The following is a 21093-nucleotide window of genomic DNA, read 5'->3' as shown; positions in this document are numbered from 1 at the left end:
TTTGTCCGGATTCTTATACCATTTTTATCATTTGCTGGGGCGTTTCGCATTATACCGTAATCCACATGCTGCGATGATTGCCGCGCGGTGGTGCTATTTAGGACTTGATTGCAAAGATGTAAACCTTTAGTATTAGAGCTAGATCCAAGAGATCGCACTTTCAAACTCCATGTTTTCCCTCAGAAATGTTGTTGGTACTTTACTGTTGTTTTCCAGTTGTGACAAAATATTCTGTTGCAAAGGAAACTAGGCGCGATGGGTTCCTCACGGCATTCAAAATCAGAAATCGGTGTATTCGGTATATCGAAAATCAATCCAAGCACACTCTTTCGCCTTCTAATCCAAACCCAAGAAACTCCGCTCCCATGATGCCAGGCTTCTAAACAGGTTGACCTGCGACTGTGGCGTGTCAAACTTTGGTCGTTATCGCGTTGCGCATCTCGTCTGACCGCTCATTTCTTAGCGCCCTCAGCAGCCTTCTTTGCCTCAGCTACACAAGGAGTCAGCATCGGATTGTTACACACAGCGCATAGCCTTTTCAAGTCTGTGCAGGCTCAGAATGCGACAATGGTAACTTACCAGCAGCTTGCTTAGCACGCATGATCTCCGCTACATTCTCCTTGGTGCGTGCGAACTCGGTACCGGATTGCTGCAGCCTGTGATCAGCCAACATCCTTCAAAAACCCTATAGACAGCTTCTCTCATATGCACATACAGTGTTCTTGCTTTTCTATTTGTCAAGTCAGCGGATGATTCCTTGAAGAAAACCACGGCACGTGTAGTTGTGCGTGGTAAAAACAGCGACAGAACATACCTTTCCGGCCTGCTCCTTGAGGTTCTTCTCCCGAGCCTTGTCGCGCTGGTTGCCACGAGCCATTTTATCGTGTTTTTCGAAGGTGATGCACGGGAAGTTTCCCGAATCTGTCTCTTCGAGCTGGTTGTTGCAGCGTGCGAGGCCTTGACTTGGAATACTCCTTAAGGGCGCTGAGGAAATTAGAGGTTTGGGTAGTCAGCGGCGGAAGTTCTGATAAAAATAGCGCGTTGTTTGTTTCCGCTGGCCAATCGATGGCAGGGGAAATCACGGGCTAGAACGTGGAAGGGGAAGCCGCGATTCGGGGTTTCTTCGCCACGTGCATGGACCTTCACGATCTTCCTTTTTCATTGAGATCGCTGTTTACTTTTGTTTATAATACCCGTTGTTGCACTGTTGTTGCTTGTTTGATGGACTTGACGTCCGTTGTTCCGAACACGCTCCCTGCTGCTGTTGGTCTGGTACGAGGAACTTCTAGTTCTGAAAATGAGCCACTCTATAGCACAACCTAGCACCACCATTGTTTACTCTTCTCTGTGATTACATCTCGCAAGCTCAAATATACGACAAAAGTAGGCTACGTCTCACAAAATACCTTGCATCGTGCGAATCGCAATGCACATCAGGCGGCAGTGGCTATTGTTAGCACGTTCAGCGCCCCGCACAAGGCTGAAGGTTGACTTCGGTAGCAGTACTCTACAGCCCGCTATTTGCGCCAATAGTTCTGAGATAGATTGGACCGCCAGCTGTATAAGAATGCTGCATGGGCTTCTTTACACAGCCTCTCCTTCTATGTCTCTAGGTATCAGCCCTCTGTCACAGCCCTCTCTGAATCTCTACTGAACTATCTCATTCACAATCGTCTTATGGTATTTGTCTGCCGCTTGTCGTGGTAGATCAACGCAAGTCGAGAGTTGCGACCGCAGTGGAGATGGCTCAGTACGTCTATCAGCCTTTAAATGAAAGCAACAGCGAAATCAGGCTGATAACGTTGCTACCTTCATCGGATCGAGACAGCGAAGTGATCTGCGACCTCAAAATTGTTCGGCTTACAAAAGAGGACACCCCACACTACATAGCACTATCGTACACCTGGGGTTCCGCAGAATCACCTACGAGGCTTCGAGTCTCGTCAGAAAATGATCACAGTATCAATATTACCAGAAACCTTGCAGAAGCTTTACCAAATCTTCGCGATCGTGTTTCATCCAGAACACTATGAATCGATAGCATTGCTATCAACCAAAAAGGTCTAGCGGAGAGGAGCCAACAGGTCCAGCCGATGGCTGATATCTACAGTTTAGCAGCGGGAGTGATTGTTTGGCTGGGCAAAGACGACGCCAGCAGTAAGGTGACTATGGAAACGTGCATGATCCTTGGTACCAAGGTTGAGGTTGAATTCAACAGAGAGAAGAAACTGAGAAGCCTGATTGATGGCCCGGATGATGCTCATTGGGTCGACATGAGACAACCGCTTCCATACGACTTCGCAACATGGCAGGCGATCCTAGATTTTCTGCGCCGACCGTGGTTCCATCGCCTCTGGATTTGGCAAGAAATAAGTCTAGCCAAATCGAATGCTGTCATTATGTGTGGCACCGACACGATGCTATGGAAACGACTCCGCACATTGCTAGATTGTATTGTCTATAAGCACTGCCTAATTCCATTTGTAGGCGATGAGACTGAAGACGCAAGTGTGTTCGTGTCGAACGCGTATAATCTAGCAAGGGGCATGGAAGTTTCGCTTTTGGATCTGCTTGCATATATGCGACGTGCTCAATGTCACGATCCACGAGACCGGGTATACGGTATCTACAGATGTGGAGATGCGAAGTCAGTGTATGTCTTACATGCATTTCGTACAGTCATAACTTGCCTTAGGATTATCATTCAAGATTGGCACGGGAACAGACCTACGACCCGATTACAGCAAGCCAATAGTGGACGTGTACATGGACCTTATGATGGCCTCAATGCAGAAGTTGAAACGTCTTGACTTGTTGTCCCTATGCAGATACGAGGAAACGAGAGGAAAGTGGCCATCCTGGATACCTTGTCTCATGGACTTGGAAAAGGGGCGTCACATACCCTCGTTTGCGTCTGGGAAGTCATGCTGTGAGGTAGAACTGCTGGAAAACAGGATACTGCGGATGACCGGAATACGTCTGAGTCAAATCACCATGGTAGATGAGTTTGATGCGTCTTATGAAAACACTCAATCTGTGATCCGACGGTGGGCGGAGATAGCTACGTGCCCGGATTCAGCAGCAATGAAGGGTTCTTAGGACCTCTACCTAAAGGTTATAGAGAGGTGCAACGCTACAACGCTCAATCAAGGATGGACTATTGGGTCTACCTGGATTCGGAGACTAGGAAGATTCAGGTCGGAGATCCAAGGCTGGGTGACGGGCTCCCTTCAGGTTGGCAGCGAGTCACTGACATTGAAGGGCGATTCTGGGAAGAATATGTCCATGATGGCGCGTCGAGTACGCGGAGTACCGCTGGAAGATATTGAGTTTTCGTAGGCGACGAATTTCGGAAATTTTGACCAAGTGAGTTTCTAGTGCTCGAGGCTATCACGAATCCCCACAAGCTGTGTTGTGAGAATACAGATGGTGTGAAGGTAGGGCCCGTGATACGAAGCACGTGAAGGAAAGAATCGCGACAAGCGGGGCTTATCTGTCAGGCTACGCGCTAAGCGAGACCCTGATCAAAGTGATCGCGCTCTCCCGCGCTATGTGCAGAACATTTCCCCTCGCTTCTACACCAACATATCCACTCGATCCACCACCATGCCTATCTCCAAGAAGGACAGAGTACGTTGAATACCAAACACTGGCTGCTGCTCATGTGATATACTGACACCCTCAAAAGATCCAGCGCGAGCACAAGAAGGCGGACAAGGCTGGCACCCGCGCGCCAGTCAAGGCAAACGGCCTGCCCGTGAAGCCGCCCAAGCCCACGTCCATCGTAGGCACTCTCGCGCTTCCTACCTGATGCTCTTGCATTGCATGGCATCATTGCGCACAGCTGACCCTCCATTTAATACAGTGCCAGAACTGCCGCCGCGAGATCGTCAACACCAACAAGGCGCAGCTCGAGGCCCATGCCGCCAGCCACGACGCCACGGCGTGGCCCAAGGAAAAGTGCTGGCCAAACGACTTCTGAAGGATTGTGTCTTGGGCTTGGAATGGTCGGCACGACTACAATCAGTGGAGGCACACACGCGCGAACATCCTTTGATGGGGAATATCCAGCAGAGGGCAGGCAAATGACCGACTTCGCACTACGAGGAAGGACGTCTTAGTTGCTGTATGATTATACCACATGGCCCAAAGGAAGGACATGTCATCCCGCAGCCACGCACGCTTGCTGGGGCAGGCGTGCAAGCAGCCAGTAGTCACTCCGAAGACTCAGTATTTGAATGGCACCTGTCACATACTCATGGAAAGCACAAGTGCTCCCTGATGCTGTCTGTCTGCACACACACACACACACATATATATATATAAATGTTTTTGCAAGACTCTCTCTGGTATGACCAGCGATTCGCACCGGAAGCGTAGTGGCCTCAGCGGTATTCACACCTCTGTCGTCTGAGCTACACAGTCTGTCCGCACGCATGTTCGAGATGTGTCGCTGACATCCCAGCACTAACCCAAGACTCTCCCACTCGTTCGCGAAAGCAGTGGAGCCCTCTCTTCTCGATTCAACCTCTCTTCACCCTCGCCGCCTCCATGGCTGCTCTTCGTCCTCCAAACAATATACGAGTACCCAAGCGGTGGATAGAAAAATACACTGTGCAATGTTAGACCATCCATTCCTATCAGATAAAACGCCATCCTACATCAGTAGCAGACTTGCAAGCGCATCATGCTGAACTCGTCTCTTGACATAGTCTGGATCCACGTATGTGTCAGGGGCATGGTCATGATGTTGGACACGCCATGGGCCGAACGCAGAATCCAAGATAAGCCAAAGCCACAGTCCCGTTGCAAGCACCGATTTTGCAGCCTCGAACATAAGCACCTGGTAGGGCATCGCAATTGCTTTGCGCTGTACGTATACGATGAACACGATGCCTGCAGCCATAAATGCCGTCATTGAGGGTGCACTGTCGAGACTGTTAGTCTGCGTGGGACACGTATATTGCAACAAAGCGCAAGCAAGACCCACAAGAAGGAGTAGAAGTCCTCTCGGTAAGGAAACACCATCTGTTCCCATGCAAAGAACCCCAAAATGACCATTGTGGGTATTGAAACGATGGCCTGGAAGATGCCAAAGCCCCGAAGAGTCTGTTGCCCAAGAGGGCGATTGTCCACACTTGCCATGCCAGTAATGCTGTTCAACAGTACGACTTATTAGCCCTGGAGTAATTCAATGTGCAAAAAGAGGTTTGCCATCCAGTAGTGTTGGAAGAAAACGGAACACCAATGTGCCCTGTGGTCTTGATCCGAAATCGTGGCGAGGTGCAAATGCTGCTGCCTAGGTATGTGAAACATTAATATGAAGGATTGTGGCGCAGCCCGAATATCGTATTGATCCAACCCAAAAGCACGAAAGTTCGCCTTGGTCTACCGATTGATTGCATGCATGCTTATCTTTTGTCCAACATCAAATCGTCCCCACATCTACGGAATGCTGAGCAAAAGCCGAGATTCACTTGATTTAAGATCGAGGTTGGCAGTACTGGTATCGTTTACCACAGTATATGTAATATGATTTGTTGCATTTGCCATCCCTTGCTGGAGGTCATTAACACTGCCACAAATCCGTAGACATTACATATCGCTCTACTTCTTTTCCAGCCTACTCTTCTCGTCGTTCAATATCTCCTCAACATTATCTTCAATGCTTGGTCCTTTCGGCTGCCATCCGACTAACTTTTTCGCCCTCTCAGCCTTACCGCGGCTGTTGAAACCCCAGCTTACAGCCTCGAAACCTGCCTGCTCAATCGCCTTGTCCTTGCCAAGCTTTTCCTCTTTCAACTCTTTCTTGTCGACGAGACCTAGCTCCGTTGCTTTCTTACCCATGAGGCGCGCAAGATCTGCCCATAGATGCTCTCCGTTCTCTACGATATAGTACCCCTGTTCGTTCCAGAGCTTGGAATCAGTGTTGCTATTCACGGCGGCTTCGGTCAGCAGAACGAAGAGTTGGGCAAGGTCTGAGACGTGGACGTTGTTCCAACGCGCTTTTCCTTGGCCAATGATGGGGATATATTGACCAGTCAAGATCAAGTGTGCAAGTTCGTATGCCTGTCTGCTTCTAGTGTTCAGCGGGCCTCGTCCACGCCCGTAAATGGTCGGTGGGCAGAGGATAGCTGTCTTGACCGACTCAGATCCAGCTGCCAGCACAAGGTCATCGACGTTCTTGTGGAAAGCATCCTTTGGCAATCCAGTCAAGTCTTGCACGGCTGTCCAATCGTTGTATTCACGCTCCGACCATTCGCCCAACTTGTTGTCGTCTCGCATAGTCTCCCAGCACAGGATACCAGTGCCACCAGTGTGCAGCCAGAATCCAGGCTTCTCCTTGGAGTGGCCAGATGCCAGGCCCTTTGCGATCGCTTTCGCGGCGCCTTCGTGGTCAGATGCGTCCGCAGTGTCTGTGAATCGTCAACGCTGACTGCATTGTCATTCGATTCCATAGGTAACTTACGAATTACTACATCTGCCTTTGCTGCCTCATCTTCCAGGATCTTAGAATCGTCCAAACCACCAATGACGATCCGTACCTTGGGGAAAGCCTCGGTGACAGACTTGGCTTTCTCCTCTACGCCCTCATCAGTATGTTGCACTGTCCACGGAGAGAGCACTAGTAATTACCTGTCCGCACAAGAGCCGCAATCTCGTAATCAGAGTGCTTGTTGTACAGCGCAAAGAGGGTGTCGCCTCCAATATAGCCAGTTGCGCCGGTGCTGAAGGGGGTGAGAAATTAGCAATTCGATCGACATTTCGACGGATTCACATACAGAAAGATTTTAGGTGCCATGATTAAACGGTTAGAATATGAATCTGTGATGCAAGTTGCTAGAATCTCGTCTTGCGTTTGTGCTGATGCACCTCATATCATTGATGGAGCACCACGACCGCATGTGACGTCATCATGCCAGAAACATCGGGACTACTGGAAGAACCTTTTATCGCACGGCAAGCCCCAAATCTAGCCCTACTGATGTTGCATACAGAACGTCACCTTTGCGCCTGGTACTGTTGTTAACGGCTACAACCATCCTTACATTCACATAAGACTTGAATCAGTATGTAAGTGGCGTGTCGCATAGCTGCATATTGCACAGCTTGCATCCTCTCGGCACGTGGTTGTCTCAAAAAGGCCATGCTTAATGTCCATAGGTATGGCAACGATAGATTACTGTAAACTGCGGCTCAAGCCACTTCTGACACCTCTGGAAATTCATCACCAACTTTGGAGAATGCGCCCTCTTTTCCTTTTTTCAACGTCATATCCAAGAAGGTAGCAACATACTCAGTCACAAGGGTTGTCATTCTGCGACCCTCGATATTACCCAGAAGCTCTCCAACCTCCGCTGGCAATTTCCCATCTAGACCCAACGCGGTTACGACCAAGGGAAGGTCTGAGAAGCTGTAGTGCACAGCATTCTTGACTTCGAGCTCCTTCTTCCAACCAACGAGGCGTGGCCAGAGAGTCTTCCAGGATGGATCAGTCTCTTGTGTCTTGTTTTCGTGGCCCATGAGCATGAAGGGACCGTCGAAGCCGGTTGTTAACACAGAACCAAACATGGAGCCGTCAAGATTGACTCCACCTCTGAGAGAAGGCATATTCATCATTGCAGTAGCTGCTGCTGCACCACCCAAGGAATGTCCAACAACGGCCATTTTGGATTGCCTTTCAAGGCGCAAACCTAATGGAAATAGATCCTTCGAAGCCGAGACGTTGTAAATCTGGTTAGAGACGAATTCAATGTCCGCGACTCGTGTGCTAAGGGCAAGCTCTATGTCCGCGTCGCTGTCAATCTCGACACCGGTCACTATAGTACCATCGGGGAACTCAACCATGTCGGCATCGTAGGGATGGTCGATGGAGAGTACCAAATAACCAGCAGACGCGATATTCTGGAGCATGGCATTATACAGATGTCGAGACGTGGCGAGTGCGCCTGAGAACAATACGACGGGCAACGAGTGGCTGGAGCAAGCGTCTTGTCTTGCTGGAGTCACACACGTTTCGAGACCCAGTGATTGGAAGCTTCCGTTGGGGAGACCGTATGCGCCCATCTTGGTATCCATGAAATTTGCTGTAGCAGGCGGCATATAGGAATCGATTTTTCGGCGGCGACAATGAGTGACGGGATAGAAGCTGGACACCACGACAGATCGAGGACTGCTGTTATTGGCGAATGGATCTAAGCGACTATGGTCTGTGAGCGATGCGGTAGCAACCGTCACATCGTAGTGGTGGGACCCGAGGACGGGGAGTACGGTTCTGGCAGATACAATGCCTGGTGAAGATGCCAGAAGTACAAGTAAAATTGAATTGCAGAGACCCATGATATCGAAGATTGATGAGGAAGATGGTATGCGGAATTTCGCTGCGATTTGGAAGGAAAGGGTAGAGAATGCTGGCTGTGTTCAATTTGTAGCAGTGCTGCAGTGGTATCTATAGTTCCGGCTTGAGTGGAAGATATATGCTCAACCCTCTTCAAAGCGCTCTATCATGACCAAAAGCAGACATAGCAGCAGGTACTGTCGTAATTAGCCAAAGATGACAATGCAGCAGAGCCGCAGTTTGACCGATATGGTTGGTACAGGTGGTTCCCTCGGTGGCTCATCGGTGGTATTAGTGTTTAGTCTCAACGAAGTCTAGACGCGTTCTTTCGCTTCCTAAATCGGTTAAGTCGAATGGCACCGACTCTACTAGGGCCCGCTGCTCGTATGCTTCGTTCGTTGTCAAGCGATACCATTTCCTAAAGCATTCTTCTTGACATTCCGAAGTCTTCAATGTTGTCTGGAAACAACCCCTCTTTGGGTGCCGTGCACTAACAAGTAAGCATTGCCGCCGCAATCCAACTCAGCGTTCGAGGCATCGCAAGCAACATGTCACCGAGCATTGGGCCGTATGATGGTCGTAAGGCTCGACGAAAACGATGCGGAGCCTGTGTCAAGCGAAAGATAAAGGCGAGTGTTCTGGCCATCTAGAGTCTGAACTCGCTGACAGGCTAAGTGCGATGGAGGAATGCCATGTGACCGCTGTAAACGGACACAACAAACATGCATAGCACCCACATGGCCCGCGACTTCGAGCTTCGTCTTCGTCAACCCAAAAACTAAGCCCGAAATGCGGCTTTTACCACAAGTTAGCTTGGACAAGACTGAGCGAGAGGTGAAATACTTCTTTAGCTCATTTTTGCCCATGAACACTTTCTCGTATGGTAACTTGCTAGTGCAAAGGGAGCTGCAAGGCATAATGCACTCCTCGAACGCTTTGAGAGATGCTCTTTGCGCAATAGCGTCTCTACACAGATTCCAGCAGATTCGATGTTCAGGATCAGGGGTTGAGGATGGGAACTGGTACCGGAGTGCAATGCTGCTTTATGTTGGATCGGTTCGCTGTGTTCAAGCCCAAATTACCCAGAACAAATTTGCAGACGATCCTTCCACTCTCTGGACGACGTTCCTTCTTGGCCTTTTCGAGGTATGCGAAAAATGTTAGAGCAGACGTGATCATAGTCTGACATAGCTTAGTTGATGTGCGACGCCAGCGGAACCAATTGGCTCTCGCACTTCTTGCACGGAACTTGCACGATTCTACGTCTTCAACATCCTTCCTGCCTTGCTCTTGCAGACGAAAAAAGTACGCGAAAGCGTACCTTCTTCCTCTCTGCTCGCATATTCGAGATATCAAGGGCCTTGATCTACTCTGAGCCTACCTTCTTAAGTGAGCCTGCATGGACTAGCGCACTAGCAGATCTTTGGAGCGGCGAAGGAGCCGCTTTTTGGCACCCCAAGGAAGCACTCTTCGATATGCTGCCTAGCTTTTCCGAATTGAGTATACGCGCAATCAAGTTCTGCGCATCAGAAGCAGAGCATCTATCGGAAAAAGTGCAGACTGAACAAGCGCAGTACCTGGCCGCTGAAGGCTTGCTACTTCAACAATCTTTGCATGAATGGTGGGATGGCAGCAACGCATGGCAGTCTGCATCAGGTGCATTGGACACAGAGCTTCTTGTCGCCCACGTGTACTATCATGCCGTCAGCATCTACCTCTCAGGTACTTATGACTATCATGTGCACTGGACCAAGCCTACGGCGCCACGTGCGCCGATTTTACCTCGTACTCAGATCGAGTGGCACACACACGAAATCCTTCGGTTGAGTCGTGAGTTGTTGGTCACTGGAATTGCAGGGGTGCTGCTGTTCTTCCCTTTGAGGGTCGCAGGAGCGCGTGTTCGGACTACCTGTGATATGAAGGAAATCTTGACCTTGTTCCATATTGTGTTGCAACGTGGGTATGCCGTTGCTGACGCGTTGACGGCAGATTTATTGGAATTGTGGGGGTGTAGCATTGTACCGTAGATGTCAGTGGAATCCAGAGAGGTGAATATGTCCTGCACAGTAAGACTCCTGGCGACGACTTCGAATCTCATAACGCAAGAGGTCATTGCAAGGTATACATGGATGGTTGGAGAAAGTGCATGGGGTGCTTTGACGACCAATCATGTTTGGGTTATTGGCTCTTGCAGCGCCTTGCCTATTTCAGCTAACAGGAAAAGGCTTGGCATAGCAGCACCGCTCGCAGCTTTCTGACGGGAACGTCGACGCCGCCGCCCACGCATTGCACCTCCACAACCACTACCCACTTCGTCACAATGGCTCTCGGACCTTCTGACATCCACGCAAAGACCAAGACCACGTATGTCCGCAACCCCGTCGAACGCAATCGCAGCCACCTTCCCCGAATGAAACCGGTCCTCGAACCACATTCCAGCGCACAACCATCGAAGTAGCAAAAGGAGTAGGCTGACAATGGCATAGATGGCACATCGGTTCATGGGGTAACCCCTACGAGGGCGGTGGCCGTCCCGGAAAGGGCGTCGTCACCTACGCACTGAGCCCCAACCGTCAGCGCCCCATGGCCACCTTCATCGGCAAGGGCTTCTGGAACGTCGTGCGCCGCTCGAGGAACCAGGTCCTCTACTTCATCCCACCTCTGGCCATCGCATACGGCACCATGCAGTGGGCTATCGAGAAGTGAGTTGATGGATATTGATGAGAATAGCAGGGACATGGCAGGGCATTGGTGCATGGGAAAGCAGGCTAACAATGGTAACAGGAACGAGTTCCTCAACTCCAAGACTGGCCGCGCCCTGTACGGCGACGAGGAGTAAGCGAGCGGAGAAGAAGAGCAATGAAGGCGGGTGTATAGTAAGAGGAGTTGGAGGGAGGAAGCGGAACACGACAATTCTCTTTGCATCAAGCCAACGAATAGACTGTACAACCAACATGCACGTTCCTTTCCACCGTGTCACATTCTCAATCTACTAGACAAAAGTCTGTCGCCCAGTACACGGCCCCTCATTGATCACTTCATATTCGGGGATTACACCACCCTCAAAAGGCGCAGTAATAGTGACTGTCTCCTGATCACTCGGATACGTTGTGACATGTCCCTCACCCGTCAGATCGGCAGCGAACAGCAGACCACCTTTGCCTCCGTGCAACCACAGCTCCCGAGACGGGTCTTGAGGCAGAGTGATGTGCGCGAGTCCAGCTAGCAACTGTACAATCCTCGGCATTGTCAGCGCAAATTAGTGTACGAGGGAGATCCGACTCACTGTGGCACAGGAGCGTTATGCAATCCGCCTTCGAAGCGTGGTGGCTGGACAACGTAGCTTAGATCCGTCACATTCCCTAGGTTTAATGCACGGCTTCCTGCGATGCCTGCTGTTGTAGATATCAAGAAAGGATTCCTCAGACGCCAACACTGGATGGTGGAGGTGTTTTGAGGCGTAGTGACTAACGCAGGCGCCGTAAGGTAGAGGGTGCTGTTTGATGTATCGCACGTTTGGGCAGTTATAAGGGAAGACAAGGAGAGCACGGCGAAGGCAGATACAGAGAGATGCATTGTTGCAGAAGGCTATGTTATGATCTCAGAATAACTAGCAGTTGGGTAGCCTCTTGTGTTCAAATATATTGTGGTGCGAAAGAACAAAGTTGACGCTGTACTATGCTATCGCTGCGGGCTGACTACCTCGGGGTAATAGCTGATCGGACATAAGATAATGAAACTAGTAGATCGGTGCATGAAGGCGCGTCCGGATGATCGACATGCAGTGCATTGATGGAGATGAATGGGTATGACATTATAGATCGCTTAGTCGTGATGTGATCATGTATGGCGGCCGGGCTGAGGCAGAAGCCAATCTAAGAAGAGCAGTCGTTATTCATCACCAGTGCGTCTCTTTGCAAAGCATTGGGATGAAGAGAATAAGCTCAATAGATGAAGGTTCACCCGAGTCAAATTCTAGGCTCAGGCTCTAGCACATGTTCACGCGTACGGGCGACCCCGCTTAGTCAGGTCGGCATGTCGGTGGCATGTAGAACTTCGATGATTCTGTCATATCCTAGCTTTCGCCATCGAAGCGCACCCGCCACAAGACATTCTCCTACTGCCAGCCCGAGGCAGTCTGAACAGGCGCGGTATTACTCTCACCCTGCTTATCTGTAATATACCCCAACCCATTGTTATACCCCACCCCGCAGTCCCGTCACATCTGTTCCGCCGCCATGTCGACACTCCTCCGCCGCTCAGGCAACTTAGCGCGACTATCCCGACCCTGCCTCAACGCTGCCACGAGGACACCACGCACATTACGCACACGAGCACCAATACCACAATGTATATATACCCAGCAACGGGCGCGGCGATTCGCAACCGGCCCGCCCGAAGAGCCCAAGAACAAGAAGGAGGGCGAGGCAGCCAAGAAGGATGGCCAGACAGACAAGCATGAGCCTGCTGATTCTGCAAAGAAGGAAGGAGAGGCCCAGATGTCCAAGCTTACACCCGAGGAGGAGAAGATGCTGGATCAATTAGTCTCCTTCGTGTCAATGGGCGTCCCCAAGTCGCAGAAGCAGAATATCAAGGAAGCAATGGAAGAGATCAAGCGCACCGGAATACCACCGGAGCTACGACACGAGATGGACAAGCTGGAGAGGGGCGAGAAGCTGGATCTGGCCACCGCGGCCAAGATCTCGCGGCTAACAACCAACATGGCCCGCAAGGCGGCTGATCAGCATCAGCAGAAATTCAAAGAGAATGGTTCCCAGGAACCACACCAGAAGTCAGGCGCACACGACCCAGGCCCAGGTACAGGTACAGGCAAAGGTTCCAAAGGTGGTGCTGGCGGAGCTGGCGGACCGGTCGGGCCCATGTTCGGAGGCGGAATGGATACCAACACAATCCTCATCAGCGCTTTCCTCGCATACATTACATACAAGACCATCTTCCCAGGCGAGAACTCCAAGGAAATAACATGGCAGGAGTTCCGAACGACCTTCCTGGACAAAGGTTTGGTCGAGAAGATTGTTATCCTGAATGGCAACAGGGCGAAGGTCCACCTGCACCGTGAGGCTGTCGCTGGCATGTACCCCGACTCGCCATCCGTCAATCAAAACTTCTACTATTACTTCACTATTGGATCCGTTGAGGCTTTCGAACGCAAGATGGACGACGCACAGTACGAGCTGGGCATTCCTAGCTCCGAGCGCATCCCTGTAGCATACTCCAACGAGATCTCCTGGTTCGGCACCTTCCTGTCCTTCGGTCCCACTATCCTCCTCCTCGGGTCCCTCTTCTATTTTACAAGACGTGCGGGAGGCGGCGCTGGCGGGGGTGGCGGCGTCTTTGGCATGGGCAAGAGTCGCGCCAAGAAGTTCAACCACGAGACGGACGTCAAGGTCAAGTTCTCAGATGTCGCTGGTATGGACGAAGCCAAGCAAGAGATTATGGAATTTGTCTCTTTCCTCAAGGACCCCAGCCGATTCCAGAAGCTCGGTGCGAAGATCCCTCGCGGCGCTATCCTATCTGGATCCCCAGGTACTGGCAAGACTCTTCTTGCCAAGGCTACTGCGGGAGAGTCAGGCGTTCCTTTCTTCAGTGTTAGTGGTTCTGAGTTCGTCGAGATGTTCGTTGGTGTTGGTGCATCGCGTGTCAGAGACTTGTTCGCCAATGCGCGCAAGAGCACACCCTGCATCATCTTCATTGACGAGATTGACGCTATCGGTCGTGCCCGATCGAAGCAGAACTTCGGTGGTGGCAATGATGAGCGAGAGGCTACTCTCAACCAGATCCTAACAGAGATGGACGGATTCAACACGACTGAGCAAGTCGTCGTTTTGGCTGGTACTAACCGACCCGATGTTCTGGACAAGGCGCTCATGAGACCCGGCCGTTTCGACAGACACATCAACATCGACAAGCCCACCATGGACGGCCGAGCACAGATTTTTGGTGTACACTTGAAGAAGATTATCACGAACGAAGACATGGAGTTCTTGAAGGGCAGATTAGCAGCTTTGACACCGGGCTTCTCCGGTGCCGACATTGCCAACTGTGTCAACGAAGCTGCTTTGATTGGTATGTAGCAATGCTTCCCTAGATCGTACATTTGCTAACGATCCGCAGCCGCTCGTGCCAATGCCGAGACCGTTGCAATGGTCCACTTCGAGCAAGCCATCGAGCGTGTCATCGGTGGTCTTGAGAAGAAGTCCCTTGTTCTAAAGCCTGAAGAGAAGAAGACTGTCGCCTACCACGAGGCCGGTCACGCTATCTGCGGTTGGTACTTTAAGTGGGCAGACCCCCTTCTCAAGGTCTCCATCATTCCCCGTGGTCAGGGCGCTCTCGGTTACGCTCAGTACCTTCCCAACGGCGACACATATCTCATGAATGTCAACCAGCTAATGGACCGTATGGCCATGACACTCGGTGGACGTGTATCTGAAGAGCTACACTTCGACACCGTCACCTCCGGTGCATCCGACGACTTCCGCAAGGTCACTCAGATGGCCACAGCCATGGTCAGCAAATGGGGTATGAGCAAGAAGATTGGATACATCTACTTCGAAGATGGCGAGGGCCAGCAACTCACCAAGCCCTTCTCCGAAGACACAGCCAAGAACATCGACATGGAGGTCAAGCGCATCGTTGATGAGGCCTACAAGCAATGCAAGGATCTCCTCACTGAGAAGAAACACGAAGTCGGTCTTGTAGCTGAGGAGCTACTCAAGAAGGAGATGCTTGGCCGCGAGGACATGATCAGGTTGCTCGGACCCCGACCTTACGAAGACAGCCAAGATTTCCACAAATACTTCTCTGGCGAGTATGGCAAGGCACCGGGATACGTCGAGCCGGCGGGCGACGGTGTCAAGGGGCCTCTAGTACCTCCTAGCCCAGCAACCTTCAAGGATCTGGATTCCAGGAGGTGAGGTGCTGAAGATGTAATTTATATCAATTTCTCTTTTGTGTGCATTATGGCATGTTACGACATGGATGGGGGGTTTTGGCGATGATCAAGGGGTTTCATTCCACTCTAGACGAGCATGCGCAAGGTGTCTTGTTAAAATAGACGCGCGTTTTGGCTTTGTAACAGTATAGTTCATCAGGTCAAAGAGAAAGACCAAGAACACAATTACCCATTGTAACGTTCAACCTTTGTGCTCTACGTACTCGTCACTTCTTGTTGCGTTCCATGTTAATCCGTCTTAAAGCAGCTTAATGCTTAAAGTGCGAGGCGCCATACAAGAACAACGAAGTTCCATGTCTGAGCAACGAGAAACCATGCAATGCTAATGAGCGTCCATACAATAACAGCGAGACAGACACATATGAAGACTACACCGGAGAGGGCGAGTAAAGCGGCCTTGAAGATGTCTCTCTTCTTGGATGATACGGAAGAGTTCGAGGAACGCTTTAGCTGTCCAGACTCAGAATGTCCAGGAGCGCCTTCAGTGTCGCTGTATAAACTCGATCGTTGTACAGGAGCCTCCCTTAGATGTTGGTTCGTATTTTGAGATGCAGCTGACGCTAAAATTGGGGAACAATCTGATGAAGACATGCTAGGAAGTTGACGTAAGACTTTCCGCATGGCATCAATACTGTGATCCAATTTCACGCCCGGAACCTGCAAAGCTTTCTCAACAAGCGCATCCCATCCCCTTCTCCACATCATCAGATCGACACTGACAAGTCTCCTGGTGCGTTCACTACAATCTCTGACGTGCGCCTCTTGGACCGCTGAGTACACCATGTCTGGAAAGCAGGGCCTGCCATCAGCCATGAGAATCAGATCAAGCGCGTGGGTCGATATGACAGTCATCTCTTGCTCCTTCACGACCTGAATCATAACGACCATTGCCAAAGCAAAGTCATGGCTAGCCAGACTTTGGTCTAGAAAATCGGTTTCTGCCGTCGCCAACACTTGAGAGACAATCTCATCAAAAGACGGTGCCTTATCTAGAGCATCAGAAAGGTCAGGAGAGTCCGTGTCAGAAATCCGATCAAAATTGCGCCGTATATTTTCAAAGAACTCAGTATTGCGATTGACCTTTGCACGCTCAGCTTCCCGCTCTTGCTTAACAAGCTCATCTAATGCGCTTCTCCAGGTCGGCAAATCGACATGAAGAATTCTTTTGTATCGCGCACTGAGACCTCTGGTGTCTGCCTTATGCACTGCTAGAAAAATTTGGTCTGGGAAGCAGCGTCGGCTATCCGCCATCGCCATCAAGTCAAGCTTCTTGATCGTTGAAGCAGACATCTTCAGCTTGCTTAACACCTCGCTCATGACAGTTGCGGGCAGCGCCACGAGACTTGCTGTCCGGCAATCGTTTTCTATCATTTCTAAAACTTGGGCAACCACGTCATGGAGAGTCGGCGCTCCGTCAGGAGGCGGCGTATCCTTAGTTTCATCAAGCGGCTCGATGTAGTACTTCGCTCTGACAGACGAGCCCAATGAATGGGCAATCGTCTCCAGCTTTCGTAACAAAGCCAGCATCGGGTCGTTCGGTCGCTCACTTATCGTCTTTAGACTGTAGACTCCTCTAGTCTGGGTTGGATAATCCAGATAGAAGTCCAGAGCTGCTTGAAATGCGACTCTCGACTTGTACACAATGTGCGAGCTGTGATGTGCTTGGTCCAGCATGACAAGGTTGATGGTTTGCACATGTCTGCTCTCCAGGCGGAAGAAAGTGAAGTAGAACTTGTCTGTCGCTCTAGGCACTCCGTCTGCACGTTCAGTCAGCTCAAGCCGACCGTCTTGAATCACAGTGTAGGAGTTTCGAGCTTTCGCTATTGGCAAGTCTTCGAGCAAGGATTTAGCGTTGTCTGGTTGACTGTGCGCCTGCATACGAGCTGCCAACATCCATCTCTTGTTATTGCGAATGTCTTTGTGCTGGTCCTCCAAAGGTTCCGGGAGACAATTATCGCGCAATATCATGACCAAACGTGGAGAAACGACGCTGATTACATGAAACTCGGTATATGCAGTCGTCGTCTGTTCACCTGTGAAAGGGTTGGTGAAGTAGTCGTTCGGCCCTTCATAAACTCCAAACGCGTTTTCAGTGAGGAGAAACTCTTCAACGGCATCTGAGGGAGTAGCGAAAGACAGGTACATTGACCTAATATTGATCTTGAGCCACTCAGCGTCTTCTGGGTAGATTTCCTTGTAGAGATCTTCTGTCCATTTACCGGCAGGATCCATATGCTTTTCCATAATCCTTTCAAGGTTGTCGAGCCAGACATCGAGCGGGCGCAAGAAGTTGCGTTCTTGCATGTATTCCAGAAATAATGCCCGATCGCTCGAAGCATAATCCTCTGCTCTCTGATGATTGAAGCGTTTGAAAAAGATAGGACTGCGGTACTTCATGACGAAGATGTATTTTCGTAGAAGATCTTTGTCATGGCGTGAGAGTTCGACTTTGTCCTTGCCCGCTTTATGGGCATCTGCAACTTTGGCAATAATGCGACTTGCTTGGCCCTCAATACGACTTAATTTTGTCTCAATTCGATCTTGATCTTTCTTGCTGAATTTCGAGTCGTCCTTGTACATGTCATATCGTCCAAAGATTCGTCCCACCGGTGATTCGACAAATTTGGGAATGTCGTGATCCAGGTCAACCGCGGTGACTACGTCTTCGATTCGTTGTTTTCTGTTCTGCTTCTTGCCATGTTTGAGCACGGTCGAAGATGGGTAAGAGAAGCGACGGAGCAAGAAGCGAGGGATGTAGTGCTGATATTGGGCTTTGTGTACTTCAGGGTTTGCACCTGCCATCGCTAGAGTGTTGCAAACATTGACAACCAAAGATAATGAGCATGTCGTTGGAGAATGGAGTGGTTATCTTGTTCGGATACTGAATTAAGCGCCCGCGCAGCGACTACGCCTCTGTCTCACTGGGGCGCGCGCCTCAACCCCGCATCAGAAGGTGAGGGTCTGGCCAGTAACAAGTCGCGACAAGCGAATCACTGTGTTGTTGGCACACAGATGCCCCATCCAATCCTTAACTTGTCACAGTCGATTCCCTCATTTCCACGCAAGGTTAAGAAATCATCTACACTTATGCCATGTGCCTCAGCAAGCGCCCAACATGTATCGCCTTCGGAGATATATGCTTGACGATTTCCCTTTCCACAAGCAGAGACGTATGTATCCTCACTCTTGTCCACGAGCTTGAATACAAGGAACAAGAAAACAAGAACCAGCAGTGCAAATGGCAACATCATACGGACAGCGCTCCTGTTGTCCTTTTCTATTGCCTCGTGTTGCTCGAGTCGTTCTTCGTCAGATATGGGCTGTGAGCGCTCGCCGGTGGCTCGCAGCTCCCCGTAGCGGTTGCCAGGCTCAGATTCGTAGATACGACCGGATGCATCGCGGAAGGTGTAGGTCTGGGTATCAGCGTCATAGCCTATGCGCTCGAAACCGTCTGGCAGTCGCTCAGCGTCCTAGAAGTCGTGTCAGTGACCTGCCAGAAAGAGAGGGCCACCTAAGTACATGGGGACACTTACACTGTCCATATCTGTCCAGCGGCCCATGATGAAGAGATGTGGGCTAGCTAAGGTTAGTTGGGAGGGTGAGTGAGACAGTCGAATGGAAGGTAATAAAGAGTTGTCGCGTTTCTTTGGAGGGTTACGAATATGCGGTCGCACTGCTTTTGAATGCAAGAGTCGCTCCTGTAGCTTAGAGAGGGCGAATATCTCGTCCGCCAGTTGTATGGGGGAACTAGGTTTCGAGACTACGTGGTGACGCGTTGTGGTGCAGCAGAGACGTGATGACGGGAGGTGGGGGCGTCTAAGCCACATCCCCTGCGCGTATCCGGGTGGCCTAATCCTTCACGGTCACGAACGGCTGCATGCTTCTATGTTATGAACTAACACCGTCATTACGCTTACTACTTGCTATCATGAATATATCCTTCACGTCTTCTAAACGCACAAATAACGTCTCCTCCGGTTTCGATGACCAACACTCGTCACCTCCCTTGCTTTGACTCAGGGTGACCAGCTATGGCTGGTGACTGGCCACTTCCGCTTTGCGAATATTGTGGTAGTCCATATCCTCAAGACTCTGGATTGTGTCTATTGAAAGTGGCGCGTCATCTTGCGTGTGGCCATGTCTATTACCACCTGATATAAACGATCTGATGGTCTTCAATGTTCCTCCGTGAAGTTTCTGAGTAGCAATCCTTGGGGCGCTTGGATCCTTGTGCTGGTCATGGAGCGCGTCGCCTCGCTGGGTACTCGACTTGCTACTTCGTGAGGATTTGGACAGCCTCATGATAGCCAGGAAACGACGTCCGAACTGCTGAAGTACGCTATCCTTCTTCCGTCGGTCGTCGTCAACAAGGTTCGTGATGAAAACTCCGCGGATAACAATGACAGACGCCATGATGAGTCCAACACAGGATTCAACGATGAACCAGTACGCAGCCCACACCGGCGCCGTTCCGTTCCCTGCCTCGGTTGTCTCGGTCAATGAGCCGACGACTCGGATCAGCGCGCAAATGATCATTACTGTCGAGAGGCCTAGCAATGCCACAATCGATAGTTTGCGGGAGAACGACATCATCGATTCGTTTACAACGACGATGGGAAAGCTCACGACTAGGAAAATCAGTATTTTCATTCTCATCTTGAGCCACTAGGCCGCATCACGTACTGAGAACATCGCCTATGATATCGAGGACGCCGACGAGAACGTTACCCGCGACACTTCTTTCATGCTGCCGGGGATTGAAGCCACATGTAGCTGTAAATTGTCAGTAACTCGAACCTCGATAAAGAATCAAATACCAACTGACCTGCGTCTGTACCAAAGTGTGGACAGATAACTACAAAGTTGATGACTGCATAGATCCAACAGACGACAAGAAAGCCTACGGTTATCCAGTAGAACCGCATGATCTTGACTGATAGCCCTCGGGTCAAGGTGCGAAAGAAATTCATAAAAGCAAACTTGACTAGGTAAAGGGAAGTCCAATTGAACGTGGAGAAGATGAAGGCCCACTTAGGCGTGTCCAATATTGCAGGAATATCCTCTCTAAACGGGATCGTTTTCCTTTGGTTCATGGCTTCGATAAGATAGAAAGTGTTCAGAAGCTTGTGGACGCAGACGAACGCGACTATCAGACACAAACATGACACCAAGACAAAGCCATCGTCCCATCGTATTTTCCGACCGCCAAAGATGCGAATCGCGAAGCGTGCTAATACGGAAAGAATAGCAAGCCCGAAAAGAATGCCCGTCGTGATCTAAAATTTATGTCAGCATATACAATGAATCGCCAACAGGGAGAGTGCATACCACAAATGGTACCTTATCAATCCTACCAGCATGGTCAATGATGGACTGTCTACCGGGCACATATTGTGCTGGTGGTAGCTTTGACGGATCAATCGACATATCTTGGGTATAGCTTTCGTAGCGCCGAATCTGGGTAAGGAGGAGACTGTACGTTAGAGCTACAGGATTCCAAGTGGAAAGAGGACGACATGACAAGCATATAACAAGACCTAGTATTGCATGCGACTGTGTGAAGGGTGGGGGCTATTGCAGTATATATATACTCCGCATGCTGCATCTACCATTGATCGATCTTTTGGATCGTCAACTGGGATCATGACCGGTCGCAGCGTGTCGTACAAATAATGCCTTGTTAGGGTCGGGATTCGAAGAGCGAATCCCAAAATCCCCGAGAACACCGACATATTGGTAAGATTCGATTGACGCCCATGAAGGAGACGATAGCGAATGTCGG

The 21093-nt window shown here is 50.4% G+C and overlaps 8 protein-coding genes across 8 annotated transcripts; 4 read left to right on the top strand and 4 right to left on the bottom strand.

Moving 5' to 3' along the window:
- Window positions 1-2093: 2093 nt before the first annotated feature.
- Window positions 2094-3099, top strand: GT037_003471 (uncharacterized protein; the record flags this gene model as incomplete). The annotated part of the gene is made up of 2 exons (XM_038928518.1): window positions 2094-2632; window positions 2697-3099. The coding sequence occupies 2 exons, from the start codon at window positions 2094-2096 to the stop codon at window positions 3097-3099; spliced, it is 942 nt and encodes a 313-aa protein (XP_038788225.1).
- A 507-nt stretch (window positions 3100-3606) lies between these two features.
- On the top strand, window positions 3607-3982 carry GT037_003470 (uncharacterized protein; the record flags this gene model as incomplete). The annotated part of the gene is made up of 3 exons (XM_038928517.1): window positions 3607-3630; window positions 3689-3784; window positions 3866-3982. 3 exons carry the CDS (start codon window positions 3607-3609, stop codon window positions 3980-3982), a joined length of 237 nt encoding a protein of 78 aa, XP_038788224.1.
- A 485-nt stretch (window positions 3983-4467) lies between these two features.
- Window positions 4468-5145, bottom strand: GT037_003469 (uncharacterized protein; the record flags this gene model as incomplete). Its single annotated transcript, XM_038928516.1, has 3 exons — window positions 4468-4612; window positions 4662-4928; window positions 4991-5145. 3 exons carry the CDS (start codon window positions 5143-5145, stop codon window positions 4468-4470), a joined length of 567 nt encoding a protein of 188 aa, XP_038788223.1.
- A 462-nt stretch (window positions 5146-5607) lies between these two features.
- GT037_003468 (nad-binding protein) lies at window positions 5608-8067 on the bottom strand (the record flags this gene model as incomplete). The annotated part of the gene is made up of 5 exons (XM_038928515.1): window positions 5608-6416; window positions 6470-6583; window positions 6637-6728; window positions 6783-6840; window positions 7338-8067. The coding sequence occupies 5 exons, from the start codon at window positions 8065-8067 to the stop codon at window positions 5608-5610; spliced, it is 1803 nt and encodes a 600-aa protein (XP_038788222.1).
- Window positions 8068-9127: 1060 nt separating this feature from the next.
- On the top strand, window positions 9128-11177 carry GT037_003467 (uncharacterized protein; the record flags this gene model as incomplete). The annotated part of the gene is made up of 5 exons (XM_038928514.1): window positions 9128-9484; window positions 9535-10298; window positions 10589-10702; window positions 10825-11040; window positions 11123-11177. The coding sequence occupies 5 exons, from the start codon at window positions 9128-9130 to the stop codon at window positions 11175-11177; spliced, it is 1506 nt and encodes a 501-aa protein (XP_038788221.1).
- Window positions 11178-11330: 153 nt separating this feature from the next.
- GT037_003466 (uncharacterized protein) lies at window positions 11331-11914 on the bottom strand (the record flags this gene model as incomplete). The annotated part of the gene is made up of 2 exons (XM_038928513.1): window positions 11331-11577; window positions 11625-11914. The coding sequence occupies 2 exons, from the start codon at window positions 11912-11914 to the stop codon at window positions 11331-11333; spliced, it is 537 nt and encodes a 178-aa protein (XP_038788220.1).
- Window positions 11915-12576: 662 nt separating this feature from the next.
- Window positions 12577-15273, top strand: GT037_003465 (cell division protease ftsh; the record flags this gene model as incomplete). The annotated part of the gene is made up of 2 exons (XM_038928512.1): window positions 12577-14425; window positions 14474-15273. The coding sequence occupies 2 exons, from the start codon at window positions 12577-12579 to the stop codon at window positions 15271-15273; spliced, it is 2649 nt and encodes an 882-aa protein (XP_038788219.1).
- Window positions 15274-15566: 293 nt separating this feature from the next.
- On the bottom strand, window positions 15567-20783 carry GT037_003464 (uncharacterized protein; the record flags this gene model as incomplete). The annotated part of the gene is made up of 7 exons (XM_038928511.1): window positions 15567-18115; window positions 18457-18781; window positions 18845-19071; window positions 19460-19939; window positions 19995-20084; window positions 20137-20587; window positions 20640-20783. Coding segments are annotated over 7 exons (4266 nt in total), but the record flags the coding sequence as incomplete, so codon positions are not given.
- Window positions 20784-21093: the final 310 nt, after the last annotated feature.

The sequence above is a fragment of the Alternaria burnsii genome (genome assembly GCF_013036055.1).
Source record: "Alternaria burnsii strain CBS107.38 chromosome Unknown 730, whole genome shotgun sequence".
NCBI lineage: Eukaryota > Fungi > Ascomycota > Dothideomycetes > Pleosporales > Pleosporaceae > Alternaria > Alternaria burnsii.
This window is presented reverse-complemented; position numbering and strand designations above follow the sequence as displayed.